Here is a 23,153-nt window from a genome sequence, read left to right as displayed (position 1 = left end):
AGCCTTTTGTTCTCAGCTGTCACGGGTGCTAGAACGCTGTCAAAACAAACCGGATTCAAGGAATTCGAACGAGCCGTTCAAGAAGATTTGAGCGAACATTAACATGCTTACTCATAAAACGCTTTCTTTTTATAGACTTTCGAAGTTCTGACATAAAATTATCGATCCATATTTTGTGATATTCATTTTATTGCGAGTCCTATTACCATACTAAGAAATATATGCTCTTGCACAAGTCACAGTGGTAATAAATATGTACTACTAGCATAAAGGTGCTGTAAGGTTGTTTTTGGGGGATCGACCGTTGACCAAAACACGAGCCCGTGGCGTGCGTAGCAGGTATGCCATCCTCCTTTGTTCTGCTCTCTTAATACTGAGGAGGCTGGTGTGGGTACTGCTGGCCCATCATGTTGTTCTGGTTTGGCATCTGGCGCTGCAGCTGAGCCACCAGATTCGGCGTTTGCTGCGTACTCATGCCTTGGCCCTGATTCTGCATCATGCCTTGTGCGTTGCCTCCCTGGCCCATTCCTACAAGCACAATGGGAAAGAAAACAAACCGACAGTTTAGATAACGCCGTACGTTACGTGCGCGCTAGGTGAAAATTCGCATTCGATGTGAAAGCGCTACCTGATTGCTGTTGTTGCTGCTGTTGCTGCATCATCAAGCGCAACCGTTGCTGCTGCTGTTGGAACTGTTGCTGGTTCTGGGCAATGTTTCCTCCCACTCCCGGTTTGCCTCCCTGTCTCGGGTACGGTGGAACGGCGCCCTGATTGACACCCATGCTGCCCATCGTTACATTGGGAGCATGCTGGCCATACTGGCCACGGCCCGCGGCCATAGCGGCGCGCTGTTGTGCCAGGAACTCTGCCTGTGTAGTGCGCTGTTGCTGGGTCATTTGATTGAAATTACTCATCATACCGCCACTCTGACCTCCCTGCTGGCCCATGCCCTGGTTGCTGTAGTTTGGATAGTTCTGATTGACGTTCTGGTAGGGTACGTTCTGTCCCTGGAACATGCCGCTCTGCATGTTGGCTGATTGCTGCATATTCTGCATTCCCATGCCGGGGTTGCCCATGGACGAATTTCCCATGCCGCTTGCGTTTGGCATGCCGCTGTTTCCGCCCATTCCACCTTGACCGCCACCCATTGGTGCCGCGTTCCCGATGCCAGTGCTGCCCATTCCACCAGTAGCCATCCCACCAGACGTTACCATACCACCTCCGCCACCTCCCATACCACCCGCACTGCCACCCAATCCGCTGTTGCCTGCCATAGCACCGCCTGCTCCTATGCCACCGCCGCTACCCATGCCCTGTCCGACCATGGCAGGGTTTTGTTGCGGATTCATCATATTCGTCTGAATCATGCTGCCACCAGACTGGCCCATGATCGAGCCACCGGCCGTGCCCATCATGGCGGCGGCATTCTGATTCATGATACCACCGGTAGCCTGCTGGTTTTGGCCACCTTGTTGGCTTCCCATCATGCCACCGGCAGCCATGGCTTGTGCGCCCATTACCGCACCTCCACTCGTTGCTCCGATTCCGGCGTTACCAGCTGCCATGGCTGGATTCATCGGGCCCATGCCACCCTGCCCGGCGACGATAGGATTGCCTGGTATGCCAGCCCGAAGCGGACCACGCATGAACTGTTGCTGAGGGTTACGCTGCGGTTGCTGCTGCTGTTGCTGTTGTTGCTGCAGCTGCATGAAGCTGCCCGGATGCCCAGCGTTGATCGGAAGCTTCGATCGTAGCATATTCGATAGGGCCTGCTTGGAATTTGTGTTCAGCTGGGGCCGATCGAAACGGTTCACTGCAAAGAAGATAAATTGCGCGTTAATAATTACCAAAATAAATCCGAAAGCCGCACTTTGCTCCAATTCTACACACTTACTTGTTGCCTGGCCCATTCCGGAATAGAACATCTGCTGCTGTTGCTGCTGCTGCTGCAGTTGCTGCTGTGTCTGCGGGCCTTGTTGAGGTCCTTGCTGGGGACCTTGTTGTTGAGCATTTTGTTGGGCTTGTTGTGGTGTTTGTTGCTGTTGCTGTGGTTGTTGTTGCGATGATTGCTGCTGTTGTTGTTGCTGCTGCTGCTGCTGTTGCTGCTGCTGTTGTTGTTGCTGCTGCTGTTGCTGCTGCATTGAACCATAGCCACCCCACTGTTGATTGCCGCCCTGCTGCTGGGCCAACTGAGCCATCGAATTTACGTTGCCAACGAAGCCCATGTTTGGGTTGTTTTGCTGTTGCTGCTGCTGTTGTTGCTGTTGTTGTTGAGCTTGTTGTACCTGCTGAGCCTGCTGTGCTTGTGGTTGCTGTTGTTGCTGAGGTTGCTGCTGTTGCTGTTGATTCATCATACCGCCACTCATACTCGCACCCAGTCCTCCCACCATTCCAGCCTGCATTCCACCAATGTTTGGCTGTCCAACCATCTGCCCAGGGTTCGCCGTTTGACCGTACTGTTGCTGCATGTGCTGCTGATTCATCGGATTCATCGGACCTCCCATTTGCATGCCACCCATGCTGCTGTTCTGTATCTGCTGCAGTGTTTGCTGGGGCGTCATGCCCACCTGCTGCTGCTGTTGCTGCTGTTGTTGTGAGCTAAGCTGCTGCTGATGCTGTTGCTGCTGCAACGCTTGCTGCTGTTGCTGGGGAATGTTTGGTTGCTGTTGCTGTTGCTGCTGCATCATTAGTTGGTTTTGTTGCTGTTGTTGCAGTTGCTGTTGTTGCTGCTGTTGTTGCAGTTGTTGCTGAAGCTGTTGCTGTTGTTGAAGGTGTTGTTGCTGTTGTTGTTGCAAATGCAGCTGTTGCTGTTGTTGCAAGTGCTGCTGCTGTTGCAAGGATTGCTGCTGTTGCATTTGTTGTTGTTGTTGTTGCACTTGTTGTTGCTGTTGCTGCTGTTGTTGCATCTGCTGCATTTGCTGAGGGCCAGCAGCAGCCTGAGGTACCATTGCGGGCATGATCGGTTGCTGCGGTTGACTCTGTTGTACTTGATTGGCGGGCGTTGCTTTCGGTTTGCGTTTGCGCGTCGTTTTGCCCTTTTTCGAGCCCGTGCTGGGCGCCGGAGACTGATCGGAGGAGGGCGTGTCGGCTTTCATATCATCCTTGAGCTTATCCGGAAGCGGATCTACCTCCTCGGGAGGCAAAGGAAGCGGTTCGTAGTAGTAGCTGCTCGGTTTGAACAAGCTGTGCGTGTGGTACTTCAACAAGCGGTGCGTTTCTTCATAAGCCAACGGTTTGCGTTCGATTTTGACCGCTCCAAACCAAGCCCACGATAGTGGGGCAGGATTTTTGTGACCCTCCAGAAGATCCCAAACGCTTACGCGTTGCTTATCTCCCAACCGGAGACCCTGTGAACGTTGAGCGGAGAAAAGCAATTAATGTCATTGTTCAAATTCTCACCGGCGCACAGCACGTACATTCTTCTTTTCGATGCTATCAATTGCAATCTTGTTGCCCTTGGCGTCCGTGGATGAACCGGCCGAATCACATGTGAGCACCTCACACGTTTGCTTCGCCAAAGGAAGCAACTGGCGGACGTACTTGATGGATGGGCCATTTTTATCGCCCAACTCTTTGCGGAGCTTTTTCATCAGGTTGGTGTACAGCTTCTTGTTCTCGTCACGCTCGGTTTGGCTGTCGCTGACCAGCGTCGAATGTATCAGCGTGGCCAGCATGTCGAGTGTTGTGGTAAAAAGTTCCCTAAAGGAAGGAAAACCATACGATGTAAGCAAACCAAATAGCAACCCCACCAGTTCAATTTCACGCGAGGTTCCACTTACGAATTGTTGCTCAAGTCAATCACACCCTGGCTGATGAGCTGAGCAAACAGAATCGCCCAATCCGTGGTGGAGGTAGCATTTTTCATAATCGCATCAAACAGCCCTCCGACCAAGGAATAGCGTAACTGCAAGGCGTCCAGCATTTTCTCAAACCCGCAAGGATCTTCAATGCCTCCGATGGTTTCGAGCTGAAAGAGAAAACGAAACAACCATCAACCATCGTCCCGCGTCCCAAATGCGGCACCATACTTACGCTTTGATCACGATTCTGCAAGAATTGTGACAACTGCGAATAGAGCGACTGAAGTAGACCTTCCTTCTGCTCGTCCTGACCCTTGAGACAGGTCAGTACCAACCCCAGGAACGGTTGATGGTTCAACTGAGCCGACTGCTTGCTACCAAAGGTACTCCCATTCGAGCTGACCGAACTGTTGCTGTTGGCGCCGTGACTGTGGCTGTTGTTATTACTGTTGTTGTTTCCACCATTGCCATCCTTGTGCTTGCTGAACATGCTCGTGCTTTCCAGCACCTGGCCAGAAACTTTCAAGATTCTGCCTTGTACTGCGCTAGGTAGCTTCGAAACCAAGGGAGCCACTAACCAGGTGGACGGTTTCACTTTCTCCTGCTTTCCGTCCGGGCTGGACAACGTGAACTCATTCACACGGAACACATCGATGGCTGCCCTCGCCACCGTGTCCAGCCAGTTCGACATTTCCGGCGTGTTGAAGTAGATTTGCTTGAACATAAGCTGCAGATCGAGCCAGGAAATGCGCAGCGACCACTGCTCCAAGTTTTCCAATATACGCACAATGATCGCTTTCTGGTCCAGCTCTGCGATCTGGTTGGATTCATGCTCGGGATAGCAGATCATATGCAACAGTCGCTGTGCTTGCTTAGCCGTCAGGAGATTGTCGATGAGCATTCCCTGCTGGCAGAGTGCTTCCGCATTTTGAAGGCACCGTTCGAGAACCCATTCCTGTAATGGCAAACGAAAATGATCCCCCCATTGGCAGGTTAATATTTCGATGTTTCCGCAGGGTTAAAATGAAGATATTTACCTGTGAACAGATTTGCCGAAGCACGTGCTGGGCGAAGTCAGAAAGACTGGTCGCATTTTCCTGATTCAGGTGGGAGTTTTGTTGTCTACGGAAAAAGAGTTACAAAAGCAAAACATCAATAACCGAGCGATGAAGTATACCTACATTCACTAGCGCGTGTGAACATAACATAGGAGCATGAAGGAACAACACACGTAAATCAACCAAAAACATAATGTGAAAACAAATGGTAATGCATATTTCAGGACCCAATGGAGGGGTTCAACATCCGCAATAGAAACACGATATGCTAACACAGATTGAGGGTTGTATGTTTGATCCGTAACACTTCAAACTAGGTGCTATTCCGAGGGCGATGAGTGCGTATAGTGTGTTATCCTTAATCAGTTATCCTGTCTGTAAGAATGAATGGTCCACCCCAAATGCAAAATTCACACAGGCAGTACGGATTTGAAGTATTTTAAACACCCAACAAAGAGAATTATGCCCAGGATGATAATGATGTTGAGAGCAATGCGTATTCTAGCATACGAGCATCGTCAGCCATGACTAGCAAACAAACCACCGATGAAGATGTGCATTCGATGCGACCATTGCCACACACAAAGAATGTTGGTGAAAAAAGGAAAGTCCTAACGACTAAGCGGTGTGCAGCTGTGGAGAGCTTGGCTCAAGTGCAAGTCAATCTGCGCTTTCGCTGGCCGAAGCAAAGAATAAATGAGTAACTGATACCGTAAGCGATGCGACGTGTAATAGGAGACATACACAAACAGGATATAGAATAGTACACATTCAATAATAATAGTAGTAAATCAAACAAACGAACTCAAACGGCAAACCATTCGCACACCTGCTAGAGTATAATCGAGCGGAGGTGGTTGGAGAGAGTTCCCCCAGTTCGATCATCCTAAATCAGGAACCAAGAAAAATAAGAGAGAATATGTTTTGAAATATTGAAAAAATCAAATCGCCCATCATGGGAAAGAACTTAAACAAACACAAACCGCGTTCTAACTGATGCCAATTGTAATGAATGTAGTAAAACGTTGAAATCTAATTCAAAATCAATCTGACGAGGGCGCAGACATTTCGTGTGAGAAATTTGCCAGTATTAACGTTCGACCGCAGTCGATCGGTACTTACGAGACATCCAGCATCGCTTCGTCCGGGTTGCCCAGGATGGACAGATCGCTCGTTCCCAAAATATGGCTCAGGTCGCCGGATCCGGCCATACTCTTCGGTGTGCTGTCAGGATGCACCGGGGTGTTCAATCCACTGCGCTTACCAGTACCGAAAATCGACGACACCTTGGGTGCTGTTTCCTCTCCGACGAAGAGAATCCCCTTCAGTACCGCCAGCACAGGTGCTATGCCAATGTTTTTGTGCGCCGCAGCTAGGAGATGACGGTCGCAGCTCAGCTTAATGTTGTGTCCGTTCCCAACGGTGATCGGATTGGGAGATGTACTGACCGAGTACAGACCCGGTTGTGGGCACTCGTTGGTTTTAAACAGCCGCAGCAACAAGTGACACGATACCCTTGCGCCCTGCCGGGCCGCCTCGATTTCTGGCGTTATTTCACCGCGTCCCTTGCAGGCCTGCACGAGCGAAGGCAACGCAACGTGCGCCACGAAGTGTTCCAGCGAAAAGCAATGCCGCGCAACCAGGATGCTCATGAACACGGACAGTGCATTGTGAATGTTGGTGTTCTGCACATCTATCTGGGTGAGCACGTCCACGTAATACCCTGCATCTCGTTTCGATCCACAAAGGGCAATTAGCACTCCTAGCCATTCGGTGCTGAGTGAATTGCAGCATGCCGTCAGCTCAGCGCACATGGCCGCAATATCATTCAAGCAGTCATTGTCAATGTCGCGCGTAACCGCCACGACGGCGTTGCACACGAAGCTGTATCGATTCGAGGCGGATTCGTTCAGCTGCCGGACCCAGGCGCTTTCGATTTTTCCTCCTCGGCGAGGGTTCGTGATGATATCGATCATAAACTGCGGGTTGTACGTGTGTGCCGACGGGCTCGGCTGTAGCGGTGTGTAAAGAGCCTGTTTGATCTTCGGATAGGCATTGTGAAATGGGTCCTGCTGGGACCGTGATTTCAGCGACGCACAAACTGAATACAGATCGTACAAGTAGGCCAGGATGCACCGTTCGGCCGAGCTGCAATCGCTTGGGTTGCTTACGTGCTTCACGATGCGGCAGAGTCCCTCGAAGACGGCCGTCGTTTGTTCCGGAGAGAGCAGCAAGCAGCTATGGTAACGCCGCAACACACCCACCACATACAGGCTTAGCGAGGTCGTGTAGCTTCGAACGAGCGCCACCGAGCTCTTTCCAATCAGCTGCAGCTCCACGTCGGGCAGTTCACGTAAGATCTGTATACATGTATCGATCAGCCCGTAGATGTTGAACGCCGATTCCATCAGATCGAACAGGAACGCCACGTGCTCCTGCACCGGCAGGTAATTGCTGTTACCAACCGCAAACGCGTTCAGCATTTCCTGGACCTGCACCGCACATTGCCAAGTGACGACGTGTTGATCGAAGTACGACATCGCTTGGCATTTGTTCGAGGTGGATTCGAAATTGAATTCGCTGCGCGAATGCTTCTTAACCTTGCCACCCTCGGCCACGTCAATGCTGAATTTCTTCGAGAAGAGCTTGCAGATCTCTTTGGACATTTTCTTGACAGCGTGTTTCTTCTCGTCACGCTCTTTGCCAACACCATACAACAGGATGTATCGCTGGTTGCAATCGTGCTGCGAGATCGGATCGTCCTGACAGAGCGGAAAATGTTCGGTGTACAGAAAATGTCGGCTAGACGATTCAGCTTTACCCAATCCGGTCCTAGCGGGAAAATCATACATTGAAAACGACACTAACATTTCGGGACGCCATCTTGGCGAGAATAAACGAAAGTTACTACTTACACAGACGGTGCCGCATGCTCCGGATCCTTGGGGCTATCCGGGGCGTCCATGGAATTCTGCTGATCTTCCTTAATGTGCTGCAGAAGCTTATCCAAATCATCGTCCACATTCGAGTCGTCGAGATCCTCAAGTTTGGCCTTGAAGTCCGTCTGCAGCATATCGTCATCCATTCCACTGGCATTGTTCGGTGAAGAGCCGGTCGCCGGTTTGTTGGAAATCGGTCCCGTACCCAAGCCAGCGTTGCAAATCCCGTGACTATCGAGCGAAAGCATTCCACCCGCTCCAGTGAGCAGGTCGCCCCGCGATATCAAACAACACATGTACGCGTCGTGTGAAAATACCTCGTGCCGGATAAGTTCGCTGAACAGATGCACGAGATTCGTGAACTGCGATTTATTCTGTGACGCTCCGCTTTCCTCCAGTACCGGTGCATCGTGGTCGAGGAAGTTCATCAAGATATGCTGAAAGACGGGTTGTCCACCGTTTAACCCACTGCCGGACAGCACCGAGTCTTTGTCGTCAGAACTGTTGAGATTGTTGCTGTAGCTGTCGTTTTCGAGTGCGGTCAGCACCTCGTTTTGTCGTTTATCTAGCAACCAGGCCACGACCATTGCCCTATGTTCTCCCCAGCGCTGCCACGAGACGGCCCACTCGCACAAGATTTTCACGATCGACGAATCTTGTTCAACATTCTGCAATGATGTGGAAGAGAAAAGGAGAAATTAAAGATCTAGCAATGTCGATCGTTCACATCACATTAAACAACATACATATTCAAACTGCTTAGTTGCTGCATCCTTTCCATCAGAAGCAACTGCAATTCCAGAAGTTGCACTTGTCCCCTGACCATTCACACCAGCTCCGGGTGTGTTCTCTGTCGGTTTAAGCGATTGAACCTGGAACGGCTGAAATATCTTCGAATACAACGAATCGAGCGAGTTGTTCGTATCCATCCGATTGAAGCTATGTCCATCCAGCGCATCCAGTGTAGCCAGTATCTTCAGACTGGCGTTTCCAGCCGCTGTCTGCCACTTGTCGATGCACCAGCGCGATTCAGCGTGTCGTGATCGGACCTTGATGCTTTCCTCAGCCTCAAAAAGCTGCCGACGTATGTCTTCATTTGACTTTCCGTATCGTTCCGGCATCGGAAGCCCTGACGGTGCCACCGGCAGATGGTCAAGCGGGCTTCCAGACAGCGCGGACGAGGATCGCGTTTCCCCAACACCACACCATACCAGTGCCGTGGGACACTCCAGAGTGATGACCTGCAGAATGGAGGACAGTTGCAGCACAACGTCCCGGTGGTGTGAACATTGCAAGTACTCGGTGAAAATCATTTCGTACGGATTCGCCTTAGGAGATTTCACTTCTACACACTGTGGTGCAGTGCCTGCCCCAGCCACTCCTTCTTTCGGTGGCTTTTCGTACTGTTTGTCCTTTCCTTCGGCAGTATCAGTTGCAGATTTTGCATTTGCATCCGGTTCCGATGAGTTTAAGTTGATGTTGTGACTCTCTACCATTTGGTTGATCAATTGGGCTAACTTCTTCGATACGGCGTAGGCTAAACGGCGACAGAATCGCTCGGATTGTACAAAATCATACAGATACTGCATGGCCAGCGGAAGATAGATGCGCAGCAAGCCGTCGTCCGCGTTTGGGGAGGATTTCATTTTCTCCAGCAAATCGATGATCCAGTTGAGAAACTCCTGCTTGTCCAATAGGCCTTCTTCGTACATGTACTTGCACAGCTGCGTACTGTAATTCCATTGCCGCTGTGCTATCCGCTGCTCTTCTTGAGGCGAAATCGGTGGCTGCAACTGCTGTTGTTGTTGTTGCTGCTGCGCATGCAAAGATCCTGCAACCGGATTACCACCAGCTGGGCTGTGCATACTCCCCGCCGGACTGGAAAGAGGCGGTGGAATCGTCGAAGGATTTGATCCCCCAGAGCTAGTGTTTAGACCGATAGCACTGTTCCCACTGCTCATACTGCTAGAACTTCCTGACCCACCGGAGGACGGTTTTTCCTGCAGTGGGCCTTGGTGGTAATGTTCGTGCAGCTTCGGGATCAGATCCTTCATAAACTTGATCATCGTGCCGGTCCACTCGGTGGCTGGGTCGGGCATTTGACGCTTTTTTATCTTCGCCTCCGATACTGCAACGGTATAGGCCGAGCTGAGCTTGATGAACCAAGCAGCTCGCTGCATCGTGACCTGGTTCTCGCACAGCATCGCAAAAATCTCTTCCTTTTTGTTGAACGAGGGAGCTTTCTTTGCCAAACTGCTCAGAGGTTTCGTACCGGCCAAATCCTTGAACCAGGTATCCAATGTTGCCTTGTTGCGGGCAGTCACCGGCCAGAAGTTGTCCTTCGGATTAATCTGCTGCTTCTTTCGACCAGAATCTGGCAAAGTCATCAGCTCTTCCTTCTTTGCAAGAATCGCGTTGAAGTATGCTCCAACTTTGCTCGCCGAAACGTTGCAGTTACGGGCCGTACCAAATTCTTCGGACAATTTGTGCTCCGTCGCGAAACCATGTTTGACGTGCGTCGACGTAAGCTCGTCTTCCCGTTGTTTTGCCTCTTGCGGATATACATCCGGTGGCCCCAGACGGGGCCGCTTCAGCGGTCGCATGTTCATTCCAAAGCGTTCGCTGTTGTTTCTGGGCAATGCACCAAGTAAACGAGGTAGTTAGGGATGGATCAAGGCGCTAAATATTCCACTGATTGAACGATATGCCGCAGGGTGTAGGAGACACTAGCATTCCATGCTAGCATCACACAGAGCGATCAATTTGCACTTGCTCGCCTTTGCAGCATTGTTCGAGGAGCACTTTTAGCGGCTATGCACCAACGGAAAGTAATACCTCACAACAAATCACCACATTTCGACGAAAAGCACCGATTGCACGCAAAAAAAATGATAAATTAAAAGCCAACTTATAGGCTGTGCAGGAAAACAAAATATGGCTGCCGGAAAATGACAGCTAGCCACTCACGGACCAGACGCTCACGTACGGTCATCGAATGTACCGTTTATTTTTTGTTTTGGCAAATGTGAGTTACCCTGATGTGTTTATTGTGTTGACGAAAAGAAAATGAAATTTAAGCTTGCTAAGCCACGTGATAATGCTTATATTAAGCCTCTCGATGTGAGAGAGCATCATTCTTATGAGAAAAATATTAGTAACATCGTACATTAATTCATTTAATAGCATCTATTCGTTTTGCGTGCTGTTAGCTGAAATGAGATGAAAAGCGCCCACAAGGTGAGTGCCTTTTGTAAACAAACCCCCGCTCATCCAACATAAACAAGGTCAAGCCCCTTGTTGTTATTTTACTCTTTTTTTAAACCACTTCGCGCGGCGTGAATTTTCCCGATATATTCAACAGGCGTTGTTACTACATGCGTAAAACAAAATTAAGAGCGAGCCATTTGTTTTGAAGAACACGAAATTTATTACGCTTTCAATGGTCGAAAATACACAATCGGTAAAAAGATTGAATGCTATCTATTTATCTTTAGAAAACCCCTGCCAATCGGACATCTCCGATTCCTCATCATCTTTCTCCACACCTATGCAGTGTATTCCGTTGCGAAGCATGGGTGTTCCTTTCCCTTTACCTAAGACACGGGCGACTAGAACCAATTCCAGCTTACGATCGGACTCTTCTTTTCCACATAAACGCAAATGCTCCTTGAGAAGCTTCTCTTTGTAAGCATAGAACTCGAGCGTCACCGCAAAATGTTCCACGCCTTTCACTTCCACTGTGGAGGAGGAAAAATCCAGCAGTTTGCAGTTCACATTGGGCACCGCGATGTCCTGCGCGATAAATGCACTATTGCCAGCAACAACGAAACCTGCATCTTTCATGGCATATGCCGGTACATTTAGCTCTATGCGATAGCGGTGATTTATCTGCAAAAATCCAAGGTGAACAGTGAGGGACGTTCCGTCCGGTGCAACTTGGTAGATAATGCTGTTATCGTGCAGTCCATCATTTATCACCGTCTGGTCGAAGTGAACGTGATGTGGAGAGTCTCCCATCGTTTTAGCCTGTAAGCATGATACCAGTGTTAGCATGGCGGCACGTGACAACACTAGCAGAATACCAAATTTATGCTATCCGTTATCGTACCTTCTAGCTGCTGTATGCTGCAGTTAAGTTGAAGGAAATACTCAATTTAAGATCACACTGTTTCCACGTTCCGTGTGCTCCTGTTGACCTCTTTATCGGAGCTCTTGTCTTGTAACGTGTTGTACCTGGTTATTTTAAGAACACGCAATCGCATCTCACCGTCTTCGCCGACGCATTGGCGGGTTCTGTTAGCAGACCTGCCGAACGTTCGTTGTTGACTACAATAAAAAAAACTTGTCAATAGATAAAAGAGCTAAGAGCAAAATATGCTTCACTGAAAATCCTTATACAACGGACGAATGTACACAATTTTCCGGACATTTTCTCTTTTCATATGTTTATTTAAAACTGAACGATCAAAATGATATTATCAATTGGTTTCGGCTAATAACATTGTTGTGATATTCTTCAGTGTTTGCCTTTTCTGATACTTCAACATGCATAAAACATTAACAGACAGACAGATTGAGATAATGATATCTAATTGATTAGTTGATGAAATACTGATACCATTGATACAATATCTTGTCTGAATCCTTTTTTTTTAAATTGATAATGTTCAAACGTTTATATATGCCTTAAGCCACACTGAGATGCACTATCGCGTCTCATATTGACATTTCTTGACCAGGATGTGCAAGATACATGAACAAATGTATGTGTAATTTTAATAGCGTAAGGTTTTTATCACCCAAAATATGTAAATGAATATTTGAATTTTGGATTATTGCTGTAAATGCTAGTATGTTTCATTGCTTTATGATTAATTTTTTTTAAATTTCAACGTACAACGTGCTTGCTGCTCAAATTCAAAAAAACATGTTGACAGCGCTTTGTTATGGTTTGAACGTGCCATCGAGCTCCACATGTAAAAGAAATAAGAAGAAGAAGTCAAAATCGAAATCGTCACCAAAGGGCTACGCGAACAATGGCGAGCGGAAAAACTCCTACATTAGCGTGTAAGTAAACTCGATATGGACGTTTTTCTATGGAAAAGCACCATACAACGTGGCATGGTTTTCTCACAGTCGAAGTATTTCAAGAATGAATGAAATTAACGCCATAAATAAGTAAAAAAAGTGGCATGTTCTTTCTACCGGGCACCATGACTAAGGAACATGCTGCGGTATGTCAGATGTGATCGTAGCACACTTTTTTTTGTTGACGTCACCGATCTACGACCCTGCTATGGCGGATAAATCTTCGATTTCTTACTGGGTGGGATGTAACTTACGCATCCTTTATTAGCCTGTAATCAGTCTAATGCTCCAATATGTGCTCCTGTAACTGACACGAATTAACTGTTGGGCGTGTTTCTGTTTTCTCCATTGCAGTGCGATCCGCCAAAGGAGTCGAAGTGTGGACGCCCGAACAGCAAAAACAACAGCTCACATTTCTTCCGGACACAAGATTTACTCCCGACCAAAGCAAATCTTGTCGCGCTATTGTTTACAGCCCTGATGGACGGTTTCTGGCCTGGGCCAATGGTTCGACGGTGCAGCTGTGCCGTGCTTCGGCCGATTGGCAAACGATCGCTTCGTTGCCACGGCCCAAGGCATGCTACTTGCGGTTTTCCCCGCTCGGTAACTTCCTCATGACGTGGGAAGTGTACACGGAGAACCCGCAGGAGACGCCCAAGGAGAAGCCGAACCTGTTTATCTATCGGGCGGAAACAGGCGAGGAGGTGTTCTCCATCATCCAGAAGCGACATCAGGACTGGCACATGCACTGGAGCTGTGACGAAAGCATTTCCGCTCTGTTGGTCGGCGGAGAGGCGCTTTTCTACGATCACGGCACAACCGGGCCCGGGTTCAAGCAGGTGGCGAAGCGTTTCGGTGGCCTTCGAAATGGAGGGCTATCGGTGGCGCCCGGCCCGTCACCGCCGCATATCAGTGTCTACATTCCAGGCACGAAGGGAGCACCGTCAATGTGCCGGTTGTTCAAGTATCCCAACCTGGAAATGACCCAGCCAGTCGCATCGAAAAGTTTCTTCCAAGCTGACAAAGTAGACATGATGTGGAACCGCAAGGGAAACGGATTAATCCTGCTGACTAGCACCGAGGTCGACAAGACGGGAGAGTCTTACTACGGCAAGCAAGCGCTGCATTACATGACTCCAAAGGGCGATTCGTGTGCCATCCAGCTGAAGGCCGAGGGACCCATACATGATGTAGCCTGGAGCCCTAAATCGACGGAATTTTGTATTGTCTACGGATACATGCCGGCTAGGGCCACGCTGTTCAATTTGAAGTGTGACGTGGTGTATGACTTCGAGCCAGGCAATCGGAATTCGATCTACTATAATGGTTTCGGAAACTTAGTCCTTTTTGGAGGATTCGGCAATTTGCCGGGATACATCGAAACGTGGGATTTGGTGCGGCGTAAGAAATTGGCTAACTTCAAAGCTCCGGACACAACGCTGCTCGAGTGGAACCCGAATGGAATCACGTTTATGACGGCCACAACGGCACCGCGTCTTCGCATGTCGAACGGTTTCAAGGTATGGCACTATTCTGGCGCTTTGCTAGGCGAGTATAACTGGAACGGCGAGTTGCTTGAGGTGCTGTGGCAAAAGTACCCGACAGGTACGTTCAAGGAAACGCCCATTTCGGACGAAAAAATTGCAGGCATTGTGTCCACAACACCGGTGGCCAGCAAACAGAAGTACATTCCGCCCGGTGCTCGCAATAACGTTGCTGTGACAGCCAGTGGCGAAACGGTCGATAAACGACCACCAATTCCGGGACTTCCTCCTGGTTATCAATCTTCGGTCCAGATCAAGAATAGCAAGAGAAGCAAAAAAGCTAACAAGGCAGCTGCCGCTAGCACTGATGAGGCAACTAAAACCGAGCCCGCATCGCAGTCTGAACCCAAATTGCAGGGCACAAAGAAAAAAGGGAAAAATATTGCCACCGTTGGTGATGTAGCCAATGGCATCGCTGATAAAACGAGCGGACCATCCACCCCTTCGAATAATGACGATCAGAAAGCACCAGCCACCGGTGATCCTGTCAAGGATAAAAAAATCAAGACAATTCAAAAGAAACTAAAAGAGATTAAAGTACTCAAAGAAAAGAACGAACGTGGTGAGAAGCTTCTACAGACACAGATTGTAAAGATGAACTCGGAAAACCAGTTAATTCAGGAACTGCAATCTTTGAAGGTTGCCTAAAACGCACCGTGCATTTTGTGAAATGGTTGAAATCGCACAGTGAAATCACGTTCCATGCAAAAACTCTCTTCTTTTATTTTCTAGTACTGTTTCCCGATGCCTATGTCACCGATCAATGGCGGGTGATAACAAAAAGGGATTGACTTCTACACCTACTTCGAACTTCTACGTGTAGAAGAATTTTTGATAGAATTTTCCATTGTTAACATCAAGGCACAGTTCGCAGGGGAGATTATTTCTTTTGAGCGAAATAAATCTAACTTTTCGACAAAAAAAAGCAAAAATTACCCGATCACTAGTTAATTCAGCATGCCTAATGCGCCTCCTGATTTATTCCCATTTTGATTTGCGCTTAACGAACACTTCTTTGCCATCCTCTTGTACTGCCGTATAATATCCCAAACCCTCGTATTTCGACCGCATATAGGCGATGTATCCAAATGTGATGCCGAGACAAACGACTCCAATGCTCATAACTACGACATTCTAGCGAGAAAGGCAAGTGGTAAATAAGAGTGTTTGGTTTTGGTGGGTTTTCAGGCAACTTCACTACTTACAGGTTTGGCATACAGTTCGAAATTTATCGCCCGGAATACGTTCGTTGATCGCATGGAACGAATTCCGTCACCGGGCGCAGATTCTTTTGGTTTGTCGGTCATTCTGTTGTGGCGACGTGATTACTCAATCAGCATTTCCAAACAAGTTTACAGCGCAAAGGGAACTGCAGCAATAATTAGAAGAATCCATAATTTTATACAATACGCCGTTTGTGTTTAGATTCCTTAACAACTAGAAATGTACATGGAAGCAGCCGTTTAAAGCTAATTTTTCTCACCCGTGCGAGGATTATGCTGATTTTCCGTGTTTTCGTGTTTGGTGTTGTTGCGCCACTTAGTTGACGTTCGCTGTCACAACATTGGGAGCGAAAGAGATGGCAATGGTTGGTTTGACAGGTCGCGCTCCCTTGACAAGTGGCCCGAAAGCGAAAGGTGTTGGATGGACGCGAGAGACAAAAGAAGCCACCGTCCAGCGTGAAGAAAAACGCAGCTGCAAGAGGGTACAAGTAAAAGGAAAAACAACAAAAACGCAAGCTGCACGGAAAATGTTGCACATTTGATCCCTTGCAATCAGTTTTCCCCGTGTCACGCGAAATATGGTTACCCTTGCAGGCTGCGTGATACCAATTGAAACAGGGAAGTGCTAAATGTAGTGCAGAGGGTGTTTTTTTGTGCTGAGTCGTGTTGAATGTTTTTCGTTTCGGATCGTGTTTTGTATATGTGCGTTGTGTTGTGCGCGTTTGCTGACCGAGGAGCAAAATGTCGTCCAGCGAGATTGAAGAATTTGTAAATGGAGCGCTAGTTTCGTGGGTAAGTAAAACGCCTCGAATGCTGGGTGCTGTAGGCGCATTACCTTTGCGTGCCACTCCGCAAGCCTTCCCCACTCCCGACGAGCATGATCGAGACAGCAGGCTGCTGACCGAACAGCCAGCCGTCTCCATCCCTTCGTTTCGCACGGGAATGCTCTCCACAATACGTGAGACAAATTAAATTTCCTATTTTGCATACCCTTTCGGACCAGAAAGACCGTTTGGGAGAGTTAGATGATTGCCTGCCTTCGGCTTGCATTGCCTCAATAAAGCTCGTTCACGGCCAAAACGTGTCGATACTTGGTGCTCCCGAATGCATAATGCCACCCCTTGGGCCGCCCACCGACGAATGTTGTTTTCTTTTCGCAACTCCATTCCTCGCGTAGTTTTCGTGCTGTTTTCTGTATTAAAAATAGAGCCACACGATTCGAACGAGAAGTTGTGGCGGAGGAAACTGTGCTAGGGAATCGAATCTCCAGCACCAGCTGGGCAATGTCTAGCTTTTCAAAACCACTTCACAGCATACCATGCTTCGCGTGTGTGTGGAGAATGGACCCTCTTTAGGGGTGCGATTCGAGCCACCCGATCTCTGCTTCGATTGGTATTTGACCCTTTTCCCAACAACTGCACTTATGCCGAAATAAAGAGAGGAAATGGAGAAGCAAGCAAAAAAGGCAAAAAAAAAACGCAACACAATGATGTTAAATATATTTTGTGGTTTATCGCGCTTCTAGGTCGATGAGACCATCGACGGACCCCATCCAAGAGATGGACGTTTTCGTCAGAATTATAAATGCGAGCTTCCTTTCGCAACGGCTGAATCGAGGCAACGGCTCACCTACGCATTCGCACTTTTCGGCAGGTTGTTAACGTTTCTGTTTTGCTTTCGGTTTCGTGTAGATTGAGTCGTGTTTACCGCGCCATGAAATAATCGCCGGATACGTGTCACTGCTCGATGGCACGATACTGCACAGCGTGTACCTGCAGATCGACCCGGAGCCACAGCATCATCCGGCGAAGATACGCGGCAACACGGAAGCGCTGACATCGCTGACGTCGGCTCGGACGCGAAACTTCGATGCGATCGTGAAGAACTTGCGCAACCTCTACGATGAAGAGTTGGGCCAGACTATTCTCACGCTTCCGGATTGCTCCGTGTTGGGGCACTCGCCGGAAACGCGTGCCGGCTTGGAGCAGATGAAGCTGCTCATAACGCTGCTGCTCGGCGCGGCTGTCCAGTGCCCGAACAAAGAAATTTTCATCGCTCGCATCAAAGAACTGGACGTGAACACGCAGCATGCGATCGTGGAGGTGATCAAACAGGTCACGGACAGCCAGACGTTGGTGCTCACTCAAGAATCCCTCGAGCAGCTGTCGCCGGAGCTAATGTGCAAGCACGTCGTTCGGTTGGCGAAGGAGCGGGACCAGTACCATGGGAAGTGGATGTCCTCGTTTATCACCGATAGCGAACAGCAGGCCCTCGTGAATAGTTCCAGCTCGAAGAGCAGCCTGCACAATGCATCGTCTGCGTCCACGAGCACGGCCAACACTCCGTCGACCACGTCCGAGAACAACCATCTCGCGGTCGAGCTGGCCGACTACAAGTCGAAGCTGCGGAAACTGCGCCAGGAGCTGGAGGAAAAGTCGGAGCTGCTCATGGAGGTGAAGGAAGAGTTGGATCATAAATGCAACCAGTACGAGAAGCTGCGCACGGAAAGCCAGGACTGGTACTCGGAGTCCCGTCGAGCTGCGGCCTATCGGGACGAGGTGGATGTCCTGCGTGAGCGATCGGAACGAGCCGATCGGCTAGAGATGGAAGTACAAAAATTGCGTGAAAAATTGTCAGATGCCGAGTTCTACAAGACGCGTGTGGAAGAACTGCGGGAAGATAATCGAATGTTGCTAGAAACGAAGTAAGCAGCACTCATCCAAGCTGGTGGTGGATACCCGGGGATTCTACTCGAATAATTAAATTGTTTTTGGTATGTTTTTAGGGAAATGCTCGAAGAACAGCTGGCACGATCGAGAAAACGTAGCGATCAGGTGATGACTCTCGAGGCAGAAATCATCAAATTCAAGCAGATGATGAATGATATGACGCTGGAGCGGGACGTAGACAAAAGCAAACTGCAAGAGCTGCTAGAAGAGAACGTCCAACTACAACTGGCGACAAAGAACCTGATGGCGGGTCCGGATGCGAATGCCGCGAACCAAACTCAATCCGACACGGACACGGACGATCTTCCGTCCAACGATAACAGTCTTTCGGAGCAACTTACCACGAATGCTCAGGTAATGAAGTGTACCGGCATTAATTAAAAGAAATGGAAAAATATCCTTTCTTACGTTCATGTTTTAATGCTTCGTTGACTTTATTTTTTAGACTCGCGCGTTGAAGTTGGAGCTGGAAAACCGTCGATTACTTGCCGCGCTGGATAGTTTGAAAGAGTCATCGTTCCACGAAAACTCCAACAAGATTCTTGAGCTTGAGAAGGACAAGAAGAAACTGTCGTTACGTCTAGATCAGACACAGGAAAATTGCAACAGACTCGTGCAACAGAACGGTGAATTAGAAAACGTGTTCAAAAATGCCCTCGAAGAAAACAAGAAGCTCCAGGACGCGATCGATTCGAAGCAGCAAATGATCGACCGACAAACGCATGATCGTGAGCTCGATCGCATGCGGCAGATCGATTTAGAGAAACAAATCGAAGCTCTTACCAAGGACAAGCAGCGAATACAGAACCTGTTCGAGAGCATCCAACGCCGAACGATCGACCTGGAGCGTTCGATCGACAGTAAGAGCAAGGAGAGCGCTCAGCTGAACGAACGGGTCAAGGAGCTCGAGGATGTACGCAAAGAACTGTATGATCTGCGAGGCAAGTGCGCCACGGTCGAACGAGATAACGGAAACCTGAGTAAAGAGCTGATCAAGTACAAAGAGGTGTTAGAGAAGTGCGAGCACGATCTGGACACCGTGGGTGGGCAGCTGGAGACGAAGGCGAAGGAAATCGATCAGCTAATGAAGCAGGTAGAGGAAGGGTCGGGTGTGGTGGCGAAGCTACAAGAGCTGGAAAAGGAAAACCAGGAACTGTTGTCCCAACAGAAGATGCATAACGATACGATCGCGACCCTGCAGAAAGATCTGTACGATGGAACGATGGCGACGAAGAAGGTGAAGCAAAATTTGGAGAGGCTCGGTTTGAACGATAGCGAACTCGAGCGCAACGACATGAACGTGGAAGTGTTCGTCGAGAAGCTGTGCAAGAATCCAGAATCCTTTAAAACCGTGCGCGAGATCGTGCTAAACGTGGCGGGCAAAGATCAGGGATCCGTTGGTGGTACCAAATCAGCCGATATTTGTGTCCTCTGCCATCGGCAGGAGATATACACGGTGGAGAAAAGCATCGAATTCTCAAACTGCGAAGAAACGACGGTGGAAATTACGACTGGTCCCTCTGAGGTGGAGCTAAAGTTGGAGCAATTGAAGCAGGAACATTCTTCCCTTCTGGCGGTGCAGGAATCGTTACAGGAAGAAAACGCCCTCCAGAAGGTGAAAGTGGCCACGCTGGGTTCGCAAATTTCATCGCTAAACACGCAGCACCTCGCACTGCAGGTGGCCAATTCACAGCTCGCCGTCGAGAAGGATATGCTCGTGAAGCAGGTCGAAGCAAAGCGGCAACAGTACGAGTCGCAGCAACACGACCTGGTTGCACTGCGAAGTTTGCACGAGCAGCTTAGCAGCGATTATGACGCCTTGAACGGCGAGAAGGAGTCTCTAAAGAACACGATTCGCGATTTGAAGACGGACAATCGAGACCACCGGGAGCGCACAGTTGTTTTGGAACGTAAGATCGAGGAACTGGAAGCCGAGCTGCATTCGCTAAAGGATGGATTGACGAATCTGAACAATCTGCGAGCGGAGCACTCGAAGCTGAAAGACGATTTCCGCGGTTTGTTCGCGTCCAGTGAGCGGTTGAAGCAAGAATACAAAAACTGCCACGGGCAATACCGTGCGTACCGAACGGAGAACAGCCTGCTGAAGCTACGCACTACCGAGCTATCCGGGGAGCTGACGAACAAAAAAGAACAGATCAGCATTCTGGAGATTGAGTACACCAAAATAAACCAAAGATGCGAGGTATGGTGTGAATTGCTACACTTACGTTGGGCGTTTTCTAACAGCGCTTTTTTTGTTTATTTTTGCCATTCGTAGATGCTGTTAAATATGAACGCCAGCCTGGATATCGATCGTCGCACATTGATGGACCACGTGTCGCAAATTCTAGCTCAGTACCAAGAGCTGTTGACACACTCACTGGAAGACAAGCAGCACTACCATGACGAGGAGAAAAGCCTCACCGATAAACTAAACAATCTGAACCGGCAGAAGGAGAAGCTTGAAGAGAAAATTATGGAGCATTATCGAAAGCTGGACAGTTGTTCGCCGAAGAAGTAAGTTTACTATAATTCTAGTTGCTTGATCAACTTCTTGATGTTTTATACGCGTTGTTATTTTTGTAAGGAAACCGTTTGGTTTGAGCCTGGTGAAGAAAATGCGCCGTGCCGGTTCGGAATTGATGAATCGCGTTCCGAATAGGGTGAGTAAATTCGGCATGCTCCATAGCATCTCTCGCTTGCAATCTTAAGACTAAATGTGGGCATTGTTCTGCGTTGGCTTTCTTGTACTTTAGAATCGCCGTTCCTGGGTAGAAGAGCAGCGGCTTACCCAAAGCCAGTGCCTTTCGATGGGCTCGGAATCGGGAGGGAACGAGTCGGATAACAGCATCGAGGAACCGAAGTCTGTTGCCTCAGACACTAACCTGTTGCAGCGAGGTTCCCAGCTCCGACAGAGTCTTCAGAGGAAGCCGAATAACGAGGCCCTCAATGCAACGCTGCTACGTGGAGGTATTCGCAGCAGCTTACAGGCTTCCCGGCGGGACGAGGTCAATCCCGCCCACCGTAATAGCTTTCAGGGGTAAGGTTCACGAGGCTGATTCGATAGAACGAGAACAAATATTAATGTGGTTCTTTTACGCAGGTTTGATACGGCAACGGATACACTGAATCTCGGTACGGCCGGCACCCGCCGTACTGTGTACCTTGACGATAAGATCGTCAACTCCGGCTCTAGTACACCGACCGGTGTGGCCGTGAATCCGTCTCCTCCTCCATCCGTTTCTACGCCACCTCCACCGCCTCGGACGGATCAAAATAACGTTCCCAACCATGGCACGTCCACCACCAGCCAATCGAATTCTCCCGCAGAACCGACATTCGTGCTTCTGAACCGTATCTCCACCACTACGACCACGTTGAAGACCGAAACGACGTCGAATCTGCTGCCCGGCTCCCAGCAGACGGAGGTGAGTGGCAATCCTGCCGGTGCTTCATCAGGGCTGGAAGATAGCAACAAGAAGGACTCGAATGGAAACAACAGCAAGAAGAAAGGAGAGCCGAAAAATCGCGACAGTGCGATCTGGTACGAGTATGGGTGTGTTTAAACGCGTATCCTATGTTTGAACAGATGAGTATTCGTCGAACGCATTTATGCTGGAGAGGAGTTAAAACATTGCCGCATTAACCGCAAGCACGAGCAGTATTGTAGTGAGGAGGCCCTCATGAAACGTGGCCTAATGCATTTTGACTGATGGCGCATTTTGCTGACGAGATACGGATGTGGATAGGATCCGCAAGCATGGCGGATGTACTTTATTCGTGCTACGCGTTGTTGGCCGCGGTTTTTTAATCGTCGCCCGCTGCGTTAGCTAATTTACCCAGTTAACAAGTGCTTTAATATGATATCCCATACGGACGTTCGACGTGTAGAGAAGGAATCAGATCGGCGGAAAAAGTCGAATGCTTAATTTACATAAGATTTAAATGCCACCACGTGTTTATGCGTACGGGGCACGTGTTTATGCTGTTCATTCGAACCCGTTGTGGTTTGTGCCGGTTTTGGCGCGCGACCGGTGTGTGCAGATTTGTATTCGTGTGCATCGCGTGTGCTTGTCGATGTTCAGGCGAAGATCCTTTGAGGATACGAGCTGATCGTAACAACAAGTGCTTAACATAATCGATCCTTACAACGAATCTGTTACTGTATTTCGCAACATAAGGAATCTCTTAATGAAAGTATCTCCGTTTTTACCTACGTTAGTATTATCGACCTTTGTTTTATCTTCATTTTCTCTCTTATTTTCATCTCTTATATTCTTATGCTAGAGGTAAGACATATACCGCGTTATATCGAATTTCGCTCAGCCTCTAGCTTAGGCGGGCAGCGAATCAACAAAAACAGCCACAACGAATACCACTAACATACATTTTTGTTTGCCTTGTGATAACATACTTCGCGTTTAACAGTATATTTTGTTTGCTTTATACTATCATCCATTTTCGCTCATTTCGTCATCCATTTGCCTAGAAAATGTAGTATTGGATACTCATTTTTTGTCCTTGTGAAGCAAACCTTCACGAAAAGTGACCGATGAAGAAAAGAAGAACAAATCAAAATTATGTACTCTAGAATATGCTTCCTTTTCGCAAAGCTATAAAATATGAAGCGTATATCCAACTAGGACCTATGTGAAGCGAGAAAGGATAAAGAAGAAAAAAAGCTATTCCGTTACACTAGCATTTGTATTTAATCACTTAGATCCATCGCTGAAGCAAACACCAACAAAAATGATGCGATAGTTGAACGGTAG

General features: G+C 48.7%; 5 protein-coding genes across 5 annotated transcripts; 2 read left to right on the top strand and 3 right to left on the bottom strand.

Moving 5' to 3' along the window:
* Positions 1-180: 180 nt before the first annotated feature.
* On the bottom strand, positions 181-10,406 carry LOC128730932 (mediator of RNA polymerase II transcription subunit 12). Its single transcript, XM_053824060.1, has 11 exons — positions 8,544-10,406; positions 7,774-8,465; positions 5,981-7,690; positions 5,664-5,744; positions 4,838-4,922; positions 4,033-4,755; positions 3,780-3,967; positions 3,417-3,699; positions 1,895-3,347; positions 629-1,813; positions 181-528 (listed from the first exon to the last, which is right to left on the bottom strand). Exons 1-11 carry the CDS (start codon positions 10,404-10,406, stop codon positions 368-370), a joined length of 8,424 nt encoding a protein of 2,807 aa, XP_053680035.1. The 3' UTR covers positions 181-367.
* An 871-nt stretch (positions 10,407-11,277) lies between these two features.
* LOC128720928 (UPF0687 protein C20orf27 homolog) lies at positions 11,278-11,956 on the bottom strand. The gene is made up of 2 exons (XM_053814630.1): positions 11,906-11,956; positions 11,278-11,823 (listed from the first exon to the last, which is right to left on the bottom strand). Exon 2 carries the CDS (start codon positions 11,812-11,814, stop codon positions 11,278-11,280), a length of 537 nt encoding a protein of 178 aa, XP_053670605.1. The 5' UTR covers positions 11,815-11,823; positions 11,906-11,956.
* An 854-nt stretch (positions 11,957-12,810) lies between these two features.
* Positions 12,811-15,361, top strand: LOC128721572 (eukaryotic translation initiation factor 2A). The gene is made up of 2 exons (XM_053815341.1): positions 12,811-12,864; positions 13,240-15,361. Exons 1-2 carry the CDS (start codon positions 12,834-12,836, stop codon positions 15,075-15,077), a joined length of 1,869 nt encoding a protein of 622 aa, XP_053671316.1. The 5' UTR covers positions 12,811-12,833; the 3' UTR covers positions 15,078-15,361.
* LOC128721573 (small integral membrane protein 8) lies at positions 15,204-15,959 on the bottom strand. Its single transcript, XM_053815342.1, has 3 exons — positions 15,913-15,959; positions 15,635-15,798; positions 15,204-15,563 (listed from the first exon to the last, which is right to left on the bottom strand). The coding sequence occupies exons 2-3, from the start codon at positions 15,734-15,736 to the stop codon at positions 15,408-15,410; spliced, it is 258 nt and encodes an 85-aa protein (XP_053671317.1). The 5' UTR covers positions 15,737-15,798; positions 15,913-15,959; the 3' UTR covers positions 15,204-15,407.
* Positions 15,960-16,393: 434 nt separating this feature from the next.
* Positions 16,394-21,947, top strand: LOC128731297 (girdin). Its single transcript, XM_053824405.1, has 8 exons — positions 16,394-16,444; positions 17,344-18,356; positions 18,438-18,735; positions 18,827-20,584; positions 20,660-20,898; positions 20,969-21,044; positions 21,138-21,421; positions 21,485-21,947. The coding sequence occupies exons 1-8, from the start codon at positions 16,394-16,396 to the stop codon at positions 21,945-21,947; spliced, it is 4,182 nt and encodes a 1,393-aa protein (XP_053680380.1).
* The last annotated feature ends 1,206 nt before the right edge of the window (positions 21,948-23,153 follow it).

The sequence above is a fragment of the Anopheles nili genome, chromosome 2 (genome assembly GCF_943737925.1).
Source record: "Anopheles nili chromosome 2, idAnoNiliSN_F5_01, whole genome shotgun sequence".
In the NCBI taxonomy this organism is placed as follows: Eukaryota; Metazoa; Arthropoda; class Insecta; order Diptera; family Culicidae; genus Anopheles; species Anopheles nili.
Note: the sequence above shows the minus strand (reverse complement) of the source record. Positions and strands in the feature narration are given on the sequence as shown.

Bases quoted from the DNA above. Each gene is read 5' to 3' on its own strand.
- LOC128721572 (XM_053815341.1), top strand. From the start codon at position 12,834: ATGGCGAGCGGAAAAACTCCTACATTAGCGT. The intron at 12,865-13,239 runs GTAAGTAAACTC...TCTCCATTGCAG, and splicing joins AAAAACTCCTACATTAGCGT to TGCGATCCGCCAAAGGAGTC.
- LOC128731297 (XM_053824405.1), top strand. From the start codon at position 16,394: ATGTCGTCCAGCGAGATTGAAGAATTTGTAAATGGAGCGCTAGTTTCG. The intron at 20,899-20,968 runs GTAAGTTTACTA...TATTTTTGTAAG, and splicing joins GACAGTTGTTCGCCGAAGAA to GAAACCGTTTGGTTTGAGCC. The intron at 21,045-21,137 runs GTGAGTAAATTC...CTTGTACTTTAG, and splicing joins TGAATCGCGTTCCGAATAGG to AATCGCCGTTCCTGGGTAGA.
- LOC128721573 (XM_053815342.1), bottom strand. From the start codon at position 15,736: ATGACCGACAAACCAAAAGAATCTGCGCCCGGTGACGGAATTCGTTCC. The intron at 15,564-15,634 runs GTAAGTAGTGAA...CTTTCTCGCTAG, and splicing joins TCGAACTGTATGCCAAACCT to AATGTCGTAGTTATGAGCAT.
- LOC128730932 (XM_053824060.1), bottom strand. From the start codon at position 10,406: ATGAACATGCGACCGCTGAAGCGGCCCCGTCTGGGGCCACCGGATGTA. The intron at 4,756-4,837 runs GTAAATATCTTC...TTGCCATTACAG, and splicing joins TTCGGCAAATCTGTTCACAG to GAATGGGTTCTCGAACGGTG. The intron at 3,968-4,032 runs GTAAGTATGGTG...TTTCTCTTTCAG, and splicing joins TGCAGAATCGTGATCAAAGC to CTCGAAACCATCGGAGGCAT.
- LOC128720928 (XM_053814630.1), bottom strand. From the start codon at position 11,814: ATGGGAGACTCTCCACATCACGTTCACTTCGACCAGACGGTGATAAAT.